The sequence below is a fragment of the Erythrolamprus reginae genome, chromosome Z (assembly GCF_031021105.1).
Source record: "Erythrolamprus reginae isolate rEryReg1 chromosome Z, rEryReg1.hap1, whole genome shotgun sequence".
Lineage (NCBI taxonomy): Eukaryota > Metazoa > Chordata > Lepidosauria > Squamata > Dipsadidae > Erythrolamprus > Erythrolamprus reginae.
Window position 1 is genome coordinate 112,045,517 of NC_091963.1, and position 12,105 is coordinate 112,057,621.

Below are 12,105 nucleotides of genomic sequence, written 5' to 3' on the forward strand. Positions count from 1 at the left end.
TTTCCCTCTCAATGACCAAAACTACAGTTGTTCAGAAGATTTCTATGGAAACATTCCATTTTTCTTCTGGCTTAGAACTTACCTGAAATGCTGAGATGGAAGAAAGTGGCTTTGGGTCGTAACTGGAATTCCTATTTTTTTCATTGATTCCTTTTTTTAAAAAAACCCTGTACTAATTAATTCTAGTCTAAATTTCACAAAATTATTTTAGCAGATAAAAATGTAAATAAAAATGGGATGGATGTTATTTAAATTTCTCTGATTCAAAATGGAAAGTGAAAAAACATTTCTATGTTGCCATTCTACCATCCCAGTTGCATTTTCAAATATTACTCCAGTTTCAAGAACCATTGCTCCATCTGCTGCCGAATATGAGAAATGGCAATGGAATCATTAAAAACCTCTTATCAAAATGTTAGTGCAATTTTTTAAAGATTTTTTTTAACCCGACTTTTTATTTTTCTTATAAACAATTCAAGAGGGCAAACATCAATCCCTTCAGATAATCAATTGATCCCTATATAAAATAATGTATTAAATATTACTTTACAGATAAGTCCTTGACATACAGTCATTCATTTATTAACTGTTACAATGGCACTAAAAAAGAAAGAAAGAATTGTGACCAGTATTTCCATATGCAATTACTGCAGCATCTCCATTATCAAAATTTGGATGCTTAGCAGATATTTACAATAATTGCAGCCTCCTAGTGTGGTTGTATGATCACCATTTGCGAATTTCTCAGTCAACTTCCAACAAGCAAAATCAATGTGGGAAGCCAGATTCACTTAACCACCACCATTATTATTATTATTATTATTATTATTATTATTATTATTATTCATTAAATTTGCATGCCACCCCTCTCCGTAGACTCGGGGCGGCTCACAGCAGTAATAGAAAAAAAATGTACAATACAAATCTAATATTTAATATTTAAAAACTAAAAAGCCATAATTTAAAAAACATACATGTTATTCACTTCAGTATCACAGTGATTCGTTTAACAGCCATAGTAAAAAAAGGTTATAAAATCAGGCACAACTCTTTTAACCATTGCCTTGCTTAGGAAATGCTGGTCCCAGTTTTGATCCTAAGTCCCAGTTTTGATCCTAACTCAAGGACTATTTGTACTACAAATAATGATAAAGGATAATAACAACAATAATACTAATTTCATTAAAAGTAAGTAATTTTTTATATATGAAAAACATTTTAATGTTGATATCATTAATGGAAAAGTTGCATCTTATGAGCATCAACAAGAGCACTAACATATAGTCATTCATTCATTCATTCATTCATTCATTCATTCATTCATTCATTCATTCATTCATTCGATTTTTATGCCACCCTTCTCCTTAGACTCAGAGTGGCTTACAACATGTTAGCAATAGCACTTTTTAACAGAGCCAGCATATTGCCCCCTCAATCTGGGTCCTCATTTTACCCACCTCGGAAGGATGGAAGGCTGAGTCAACCTTGAGCCGGTGATGAGATTTGAACCTCTAACCTTCAGATGTACAAGTCAGCTTCAGTGGCCTGCAGTACAGCACTCTACCTGCTGCGTCACTCTGGCTCATTAAGGCACCAGGCTAGAAACCAGAAGATTTGTGAATGCTAGGTACTTCCTTAGACATCAAAATTGGCTGGGTAACTTTGGGCTAGCTACTCTCTCTCAGCAAAATCCAAGTCACAGGATTGTTGTGAGGAAAATAGGACGCAGAAGTAATGTGTAGGCTCTTTGAATTATTTATAAAAAACATTAAAGGTGAAATAACACTTAGACTTATACATCACTTCAAAGTGCTTTACAACCCTTTCTAAGCCTATTTAGAGTCAGCATATTTTCCCCAACAATCTGGGTCCTCATTTTACCAACCTCAGAAGGATGGAAAATTGAGTCAACTTTGAGCTAGTGAGAATTAAACTGCTGGATTACTGGCAGCCGGCAGTCAGCAGAAGTAACCTGCAGTACTGCATTTTAACCACTCGCCACCACAGAATATGAATGAAATAAATAAATACTTTGTAAAAGTAAATAAATATCCTTTGGCTATTAAACACAGGCTTCTGTCCTGATTAGATATCTTTTCCCTGAAAATTAATTTCTCTCTTGAGTTTAGCCAACATCATCCCTCGATTCTTACTGCTTATACAGATGTCCACTTTTTAGGTGATTGTTCTGAGACAATTGTTGTTCAATATCTTGTCAACCTTGAGCCGGTGATGAGATTTGAACTGCTGACCTATAGATCTACAGTCAGCTTCAGTGGCCTGCAGTACAGCACTCTAACTGCTGCGCCACCCCGGCTCATTTTATCCAATTGGCTTCATCCAATCCTTGGATAGTCCCATCAACCTTGGGTGGGGTGTGTGTGTCAGTATTGACAACTTTGGGGCACCTTGTACATAGTTTTGTACATTTAGGAACCATTCTTATCCAATTGTTTGCACAGCGGGTATTGGAGCTTTAATGTATTGATTTCAAAACATACCATATTTTTCGCTCTATAAGACGCACCTGCTGATAAGACGCACCTAGATTTTAGAGGAGGAAAATAGAAAAAAAATATTTTGAGCCAAAAAGGGGAGAGGAAGAGAGGAAGGAGTGAAAGAAGGGAGTGAGGGAGGAAAGAAGGGAGGAAGGAAAAGAAAGCAAGAAATGGAGGGAGGAAAGGAAGGAAGGAAAGAAAGAAAGAAAGAAAGAAAGAAAGAAAGAAAGAAAGAAAGAAAGAAAGAGGGAAGGAACAGGAACAGAGGAAGGAAGCAAGGAAACATGAAAGGGGAGAGTAAGAGAGGAAGGACTGAAGGGAGGGAGGGAGGGAAGAAGGTAGGAAGGAGAAAGAAAAGAAGAAATAGAGGAAGGGAAGGTAAAAGAGAGAAAGAAAAAGAGCAAGAAAGAAAGCAAGAAAGAGAGAAAGAAAATGAAAGAGAAATAAAAATAGAGAGGGGGAATGAAAGAAATGGAAGGAGGGAAGGAAGGAGAGAAAGCAAGAGAAAGAAAGAAAGCAAGAGAAAGAAAAAAGAATGAAAGAGCAAGAGAGCAAGAGAGAAAAAGAAAGAAAGAAAGAAAGAAAGGCAACTTCAAAGAAAGGCTCACTGAGCATCTCTCACTCTCTCTCTTTCTATCCCTCTTTCTTTCTTTCTCTTCCTTTCTCTCTCTCCTCTTCCTTTATCTCCTCTCTCCCTCCCTCTCTTTCTCTCCCCCCTCTCTCCCCCTTTCCCTCTCTCTTTCTCTCTCTCCCTCTCTTGCTATCTCTCCCCCTCTCCCTCTCTCTTTCTCTCCCCCCTTTCCCTCTCTCTTTCTCTCTCTCCCTCTCTTGCTAGCTCTCCCCCCTCTCCCACTCTCTTTCTCCCTCTCCCTCTCTCTCCCCCTCTCTCTTTCTCTCTCTCCCCCCCTTTCTCTCCCTCTCTCTTTCTCACTATCTTGCTGTCTGTTGCTCTCACTCACTCTCGTTCTCCGTTCTTCTTAGCGGTGATGCGCGCACGCCCTGCCCGCCTCACCTTTGCCGAGAGCTCTCAGCAAGGGGTTGTAGGAGAGGCGGGGCCGGCGGCAAAGGCGATATTCAATGTCGGGGGAGAACGGGTGGTTGCACGCGTTCCCTATCTCCCTGCTAGCCCACTCGGAATATTCAAAATAAGAAAAACCTTCGCCGGCAAAGGCTTTTCTTATTTTGAATATTCCGAGTGGGCTAGCAGGGAGATAGGGAACGCGCCAGCCGCCCGTGCGCCCCCGACATTGAATATCGCCTTCGCCGGCCTCCGCTGACAAAAGCCTTTGCCGGCATTTCCTCTCGGCACAGCGGCGGGCGGAGAGAAGGAAGGGGGGGCAGCGGCGTCCCTCCTGGCCTTGGCGGGCCGCCCGACCCTCCCCACCTCCTGCAAACGCGGCGGGCGGCGGGGGGAGAGCGAGGAGCCGGTTCCGGCGGGCGCGGGGCTTGGCTGGCTGGCTGGCGTGGGGAGCGCCGCTGGTGGTGAGGAGGGAGACCCTCCTCCGGGAGGGAGGGGGCCAGGCAGCAGCTAGCCAGCCAGCCGGCGGGATGGCGCTTCGGAGTTCGCAGCCTCCCCCCCCCCCCCCTGCCTGCATCTTCGCTCCATAAGACGAGGCTGATTTTTCTTCCTACTTTGGGAGGAAAAAAACTGCGTCTTATGGAGCGAAAAATACGGTAATGCTTTACCTTAAAAATTATAATTTATAATTGGCTCTATTGCAAGAGGAGATGGGTTTAGTGTAATCTCTGTTTATTAGAATCCCTTTGGTCCAAGAAGCTAACTAAAAATGTAAAGGAAATGGCATTTTTATAGGATTTCACACTCGGGGTTATCCTATTTGTAGGCAGGGTCATAGTTCTAAATATGATCCTGTAATCTATATATGCCTGCTCTCCTCCCACCCCATTCTTATCAAAACAAGCACCCACGCAGTGATGGGGCTCCTATGGGAATGGTCAGGAACGCAGTTCCGGTAGCAAAATTTGGAGCGCCACCCCACTGCACCCAATTTGCACTGAAAGATGTTGAAACAAAATGCATAAGCCACGCCCACAGTGTGGTAGCAAAAATTTTGGTAGCCCATCACTGCAGCCACATCATATAATTGTCATACTTCCTGCTAAAAAAATGGGAACTGTCATTTCAGGAACAGACCGAGCAAAACCTAGCAAGAATAGTTGGTCTGAAGTGGCTTCAAGTGAGTTTATTTACTGAATAGTATGCGCTTTCTCCGTACTTAAACTGCAAAATACTTACTGGAAATGCCATCCTTCTGGCAGGGAATCGGACATACATGCACCCAGATTCTCCCAACACTGGAGCGCATTGGATGCGACAGGAAATTTCCTTTGGGAAACTGAAGCTCACCAACAACAAAGGAGCATCGAACAATATCACCCAGGTAATCTGGCTTTTACCCATCCCATTGACGCTGCTGTTAAAAAAAATTCTGGGTTGGTATTGGGGTGGAATATGTTCAGCCGCAACTCACAGATCGTGTATGAATGAATGGTGTCCTGTGTATTTGACAGATGATAGTACTGCAGTCCTTGCACAAGTATCAGCCTCGCCTGCATGTTACTGAGGCCAAGCAGGGCGAAGTGGACGAGGTACATCCCTCAATCTGCACTCAGACCTTTACTTTTCCAGAGACTCAATTCATCGCGGTTACTGCGTACCAAAATGCTGATGTAAGTTTAAATGAGAAGTGAAATTGGCCCCTTTTACTCTTCATATGGCAGAAGGATAAGAAGGTTATTTATTTGCCTGTTTGTGGCATTCCTATCCCACCTTTTCTACAAAACTTCCTGGCTTCCCACCTGCCTTTTTATCTTCATGGTATTTTTGTGAGGGATTTATATGGAAATGGGGCCATTTGTATCCACTTCGTCTAACAACCAGAATTTATCTATCTATCTATCTATCTATCTATCTATCTATCTATCTATCTATCTATCTATCTATCTATCTATCTATCTATCTACCTACCTACCTACCTATTTATTTATTGGATTTGTATGCCGCCCGTCTCCGCAGACTCGGGGCAGCTAACAACAATGATAAAAAACAACATGTAACAATCTAATTTAATAAAACAACTAAAAACCCTTATTATAAAAACCAAACATACACACAAACATACCATACATAACTTGTAACGGCCTAGGGGAAGAAATATCCTAACTCCCCCATGCCTGGCGACAAAGGTGGGTCTTGAATAATTTGCAAAAGACAAGGAGGGTGGGGGCCTTTCTAATCTCTGGGGGGAGTTGATTCCAGAGGGCCGGGGCCACCACAGAGAAGGCTCTTCCCCTGGGGCCCGCCAAACGACATTGGTCGACGGGACCCGGAGAAGGCCAACTCTGTGATTTGAGACCAGCAAATTGGTCATTGAGCAAGGCAACGGCTAAGTAAAATTATAATTGGGCTTATAATCTTACTAAAGCTTTCCTTTGCTTCAAAGGCCATAAAAGGGAGGATGTGTTGCAAATTTATTTTTTCATCACTATCATAACTGCAGTTACTAAATGACAGTCACTAAATGAGGATTGAGTGCCATGACTTAGCTAGGATTTGAAGCTGGATTCCCTCTAATCTTAGTCCCGTGATGGCGAACCTAGGGCATGCGTGCCACAGGTGGCAGGTGGAGTCACATTGGAGGACACGCGAGGCATTGCCCTATGTCAGGTCCAACACGCACGCGCCCCCTGGCCAGCTGATTTTCAGCCTTCTTTTCGTTGACCCCAGGTTTCCGGGAAGCCTCCTGAAGCTTGGAGATGGCGAAAAATGGGTCAACGGGCCAGTCTGTTTGGAAACAAACTTCTGGTTGGCCCATTGGACTATTTTTCACCATCCCCAGGCTTCAGGAGTCCATTTTGAGGCCTATGCGCATGCGTGGGGGGGCAGCGGGAGGAGTGTGCATGCGTGGGGGTGGGAGAGAGCATACACTCTTTTGACCCGTGAGCCGAAGAAAGATTCGCCATCACTATCTTAGTCTAATCTTCTAACCACCACATGACAGACTGGCTCAGGGAACTTAATAATGAAAGTAGTTCAGTTAGGGAAAGTTATTTTTTAACTGTTAATAAATATCCTCTTGGCAAGGACACATCAGCTAATTTAGAAAAGAAAAAGACAACAGTGCTTGCAGGCAAAGAATTAAAGTTCCCTGAATTAACACAAGGATCTTCCATGTCATGGCATACTATAGTTATTTATTTTTGACACCATTGTTCCCATCATTATATAGTGGGTTTTGGTATAATACATATAGCAGTGATGGCGAACCTATGGCATGGGTGCCACAGGTGGCACATGGAGCCATATCTGCTGGCATGTGAGCCATTGCCCTAGCTCAATTCCAACATGCATGGGTATGCCGGCCAGCTGATTTTGGCTCACCCAGAGGTTCTGACAGGGTGTTTTGGGCTTCCAGAGAGCCTCTGCGAGAATGGGGAAAGGCATTTTTACCCTGCCCCAGCTCCAGGGAAGCCTTTGGAGCCTGGGGAGGGTGAAACAGAAGCCTACTGGGCCCACCAGAAATTGGGAAAGAGGCTGTTTCTGGCCTCCAAAGAGCTTCGGGGGGGGGGGAAAACTGTTTTCGTCTTCCCCAGGCATTGAATTATGGGTGTGGGCACTCACGCCTGCACGATAGCGCACACTCACACTCTTTCGGCACCTGAGGGGGAAAAAGGTTCACCATCACTGACAAATAACATGGGTTTTGTGGATTTTACCCCATTGTATGTTTCCACCTATAGAGGGCAGTGTTCATCTCCCCCCATGCATGCACACTCCTCCCGCTGCCCCCCCCACGCATGCACATAGGCCTCAAAATGGACTCCTGATTTTACCCCATTGTATGTTTCCACCTATAGAGGGCAGTGTTCATCCACTGAACTAACTCTGTCCAGCCATTTTCATAGGTGGCCAGCATGAGGTAATAGAATGCTGTTATCTTCCCACTCAAGTGGTACCTACTTATCTACTCACATTTGCCTGCTTTTGAACTGCTAGGCTGGCAGGAGATGGGACAGGGACGGGAGCTCACTCCATTTCGCGCCTCTCAGGTCTTGAAGTTGACTATCAGCTTTTCAGCCTTAACCACTGAGCCACTGTGTCATCCCGCATGATAGCCAAAATAATAGTAATAGTAGTGCTTGTAGTAACAATAGTAGCAGTAGTAAACCCAGAATCTTGGAAAGGACAGTATAAGTGGATACAAATGCCAAATCGGGTTTAAACATTTGTTTAACTATATGACAAATCATCATCATCATCATTCATGAACAAAGCAGATGAAACGAGATAGTTAAACTCATTCCTTTTTGGATATTATAATACAAATCTTATCTTCTGTTACCTTTTATCATCTCATATTATTATATAATTAATATACCATACATTACTATATTGCATGGCATTCAGGGGCGGATTCCCAATCCCACCGCTATTAGTGCGCTGCGCATGCAGCTTTGCTTCTCCTGCCTGTGTGGCTCCCAGCGTGGTTTTTTCTGCGCATGCACAGGAAGCACAGTCTTGCGAGGGGGCGCACACCAGAGAGATTTTTTGGCAATTTTTTTTGCTTTCGCGCATGCGCAGAAAGCAAAGAATTGCCAAAACCTCCCATGCGTGTGTGGCCCCTTGTGAGATTTCGTTTCTTGTTCATGCGCAGAAGCAAAAAAAATAAAATTATAGCTACTATTTTCTCACTTTTTTCTTGATTTTTTTCTCCCCCAGATCACTCAGCTGAAAATAGATCACAACCCTTTCGCTAAAGGCTTCCGCGACAATTTTGATACGTGAGTCTATTGCATTTTCTTTCAATTTCTTAGATGTATCCATTAACATTTCACAACCCTTTGTATTCTATTTGACCGTAACACCTTCTGCCTCGTCTAGGTGTGTTACCAATTTAATCATTGCATACAAATGGTTAAAGAACAGTGCCAAGCTTTAGTTTGATATGGGTTCTTAATTTCACAGCAATTAGTCTATTGCAGTAGTTCTCAACTTTTTTAATGCCGTGACCCCTTAATATAGTTCCTCATGTTGTGGTAACCCCCAACCATAAATCTAGCGCCAATTCTCCCAACAGAGCTTTAAGCTGATTGGCAGGAAGGTCAGAGGGACACCCCCACTGTAAACGCCTGATAGCTCGGATTGTAATAATATGTTCCAAGGCGCCAAAATAGAAGCTTTAGTTCCTAACACCATGGGGAATTGGTCTTTTCCTGTGGTCTTAGGCGACCCCTGTGAAATGGTCAGGTGACCCCCAAAGGGGACCCGACCCCTAGGTTGAGAGCCACTGGTCTATTGGATGGGGTTGCAGTGAGGAGTTAGCAAACAAAAAAAGCAGTGCATAATCTGGTATTCTTCAAAGATCTGAAGATATACGTCCATAATTTTTAAATTATTAAATTATTCTCCGGAACCGCCTTCTACCTCATGAATACCAGTGGCCGATAAGGTCCCACAGAGTTGGCCTTCTCCGGGTCCCGTCGACCAAACAATGTCGTTTGGCGGACCCCAGGGGAAGAGCCTTCTCTATGGCAACCCCGGCCCTCTGGAATCAACTCCCCCCAGAGATTAGAACAGCCCCCACCCTCCTTGTCTTTCGCAAGTTACTCAAGACCCAACAATATCACCAGGCATGGGGGAATTAAGACATCTCCCCCAGGCTTTCTTATATTTTATGTTTGGTATGTATGTGCTGTATGGTTTTTTAAATTGTTGGGGTTTTTTATATAATTTTATTATTAGATTTGTTCCATTATTATACTGTTTTTTATTACTGTTTTGAGTCTTCAGAGAGGGGTGGCATACAAATCTAATAAATTGAATTGAATTGAATATATGTTAGCTGTATGTGGAGGATAGCCAACTGTCCATCCTAGAGCAGGACAAACAGGTACCATGACTTGAAATATGCTTGCAACCCAACACAGTGCCCAAGAATGATTGTCTTTCCTAACTATCTGATGCAGATTCCTTGTCTCATACCCATTTGCTGTTTTCTCTCTCTCTCTCTCCATTCTCCACCCTTTGCCAGGATGTATACCACAACTGAGGGAGAACGCACAACCCCATCTCCACCCAGTGTGGCCAGCTGCCAGCAGCTCCTGTCAGGCAGCCGGTTCCAGCCTTTCTTGCATGACCAGTTTCCGCTGCCCCAGAGCCGCTTCTTCAATCGGGAATGTGTCCCACTCCCTCTGCCACCCAAGGATCCTCCCCACTGGTATTTTGCTTCACAACAGCCTCCCCCAGCTCCCCTGGAATATGGTGCCTATGAGGGAGACTTCCGAGGGAACAAATTTATGCCCTATGGGGTAAAGCCATTTGCTCTCCAGCCGGCCTCCCATTCCTCCTTGCCCTACTATCAGGACCACCCATTTGGTCCCCCTCCTGCATGGAGTTCGCCACCTCAGTACCACCATCCCAAGCCCAATCCAGGGCCCCTGAGCTGGTTCCGGCCCATGCGGGATTTGCAGGCCTTGCCTGCTGGAGAGGAGAAAGGGAAGGACAATGAGGGCTGGGCTGAACCAGGCTCAGTGAAATCTGCAGATTCTTCAGACTCTGGCTTATACGAAGCTGAGTGTAAGCGTCGCAGAGTGTCTCCATATGTCTCAAGTGCCGAAAGCTCCCCACCTCTCCGCAATGGGGAGGTCTATGACAAAGAAAGTGGTGGGGACAGCGGTTATTATGGGTTCTATGGCAATTAAGAGAAGTCAGAAAGGTGTAATAGCAAAGGATTGGGGGGCAGGGTTTCTGCAGAGATAAGCTGATGTCAGCGGTTCCCTGTAAGATGCATCTCTTTGTGGGGAAATAATCCACTTCTCCATGGGCAGTGCCAAAAGTATAGCTAAGTCATAGAACGAGTTCTTTGTAATCACACTTCTTTATTCTACAGTTTCCAGGTGGTAGTCTTCTGATGTTAAACATGCATTCATTGCGACATTTGTGGATCTAAGTGATGCAAGCTTTCATGGTGAGCCCAGATCTTGGCTCTTGGATTCCCTTATATTCATGTATAAGAGCTTTTGCTTGTGTGTGGCAAATGACAAGGACAGACATACTCCAGTAGAAATGCATCAACGCAACACATCTTCAGGTTCTCTTCACATACCGTAGCTATTTTCAATTTTGCTTCCAAGCTCTGCCATTCCTGCATATTGTTGAGCAATGAGAAACAATTTTATCTTCTTAAATGCATTGAAATGTTTAGCTAATACTAATATGTGAAAATCAACATGGAGAGATCTGATAAACTCACACATGTGCACAAATACTTCTTAATTCTGAAGTGCATGCCATAATACTACATATTAGCTTGCTGGTTTCAGTTGTTCTGAGCTACTAGAGGTTGGTGCAACAGAGTAGGTCTCAATGTAAGTTTCACCTGCTGGATTGGAAACCATGAGCAAACTAAGCTATGCATCAGTCTTGGGATGCAATCTCTCTGCAGCGCTTTGCTTTAATAGAGATATGCATTTTGTGCCTTTGAATGAGTACAAACAGACCTCTTCTGTTCTTGCACAGCTAGTAACATATCAATGTCTTTATCATAATTAAATTTAGGATAATGTAATTACTTTACAGTCTCTACCTATCTATCCTTCTTAAAATCTCCACAATCCATTAACATATTATTGGGATTATCATGGATAGAAAAACTGTTTTAAAATTATGGCAAGCAATTTGGAATTTGGAAAATATATATTTTGTACAAAACAAAAATGTACTATTCCTGTATTTTATTTCAATTCTGCATGCTTGATTTTAAAATCAAAGTTCTTTTGGTCCAACCCACCCAGGGATTGGTAACCTCAAGTGTCTTTTTGATAGAGCTCAGCATATACAGTACATCGGATCACATATAGATGTGCTGTGTTCTCATTGCTTGGATGGGTGCTTGAATTAAAGAAGTTAGCCACTTATGCAGTATAAGAAAGGAGGAAATATATCCCCCCAAAAACAGAAGATAGTATAGATACACAAACTCATATAGGCACAAATTTGGCAATCGATACAAATAGAATATTGCATAAAATACTGGGGAAAAATTCAACCAGTGGATCAATCTGCTATACACAAAGATTTTGTTGTTATTTGGCAATTTTAATGCCCTTGTTATTCCTTTGACAATTTTTGTTTTAAAATTTTAATTAGATTTTAGCCATAATTCCTTTCAAACAGAAGAGGATAACATTGCAGTTACAGCCTACACATGCAAAAACCATAGGTTATAATAATAATTTACTCTATCTTACACTATCTCTCTAATTATGAACCAGAAATAACAAAACTTGTTTTGGTGGCAAAACCAATCAACCAGACAGCCCTGAATCAAGAGTAGCTGAACCTGAGAGATGGGTCTTTGTGCACAAGTTTATTCCACTTAATAATCCAGTGCATTAACTCTTTAGTCATGTAAAAAAAAAAGAAATTGAGCCAGTTCTGGGATTTATAACTCAGCTGTAGGACAAAACCTATACAGGTGTGCAAATATGTAATTTCTGCTATGCATACTTGAGCAGTATGGACAATGCTGAAGTTCTTTGGAACTCTAGGACTGTTTAAAACATTAAGTCAAAGAAGAAGATTCCA

At 42.9% G+C, this 12,105-nt stretch overlaps 1 protein-coding gene across 2 annotated transcripts in view; it reads left to right on the forward strand.

Annotated features, from left to right (window-relative positions):
- The window catches only part of TBX21 (T-box transcription factor 21), a 67,260-nt gene extending 56,170 nt beyond the window's left edge, over positions 1-11,090 (forward strand). The window contains exons 3-7 of one of the 2 annotated variants that reach the window (XM_070729285.1): positions 4,779-4,900; positions 5,031-5,189; positions 8,239-8,300; positions 9,551-9,736; positions 10,409-11,090. In XM_070729285.1, coding sequence (XP_070585386.1) covers positions 4,779-4,900; positions 5,031-5,189; positions 8,239-8,300; positions 9,551-9,736; positions 10,409-10,430 — 551 coding nt within the window. In that variant the 3' untranslated portion in view covers positions 10,431-11,090. Of the gene's footprint in view, positions 1-4,778; positions 4,901-5,030; positions 5,190-8,238; positions 8,301-9,550; positions 10,317-10,408 lie in introns of those variants that run through there. The other variant, XM_070729286.1, reaches the window with a different exon arrangement.
- Positions 11,091-12,105: the final 1,015 nt, after the last annotated feature.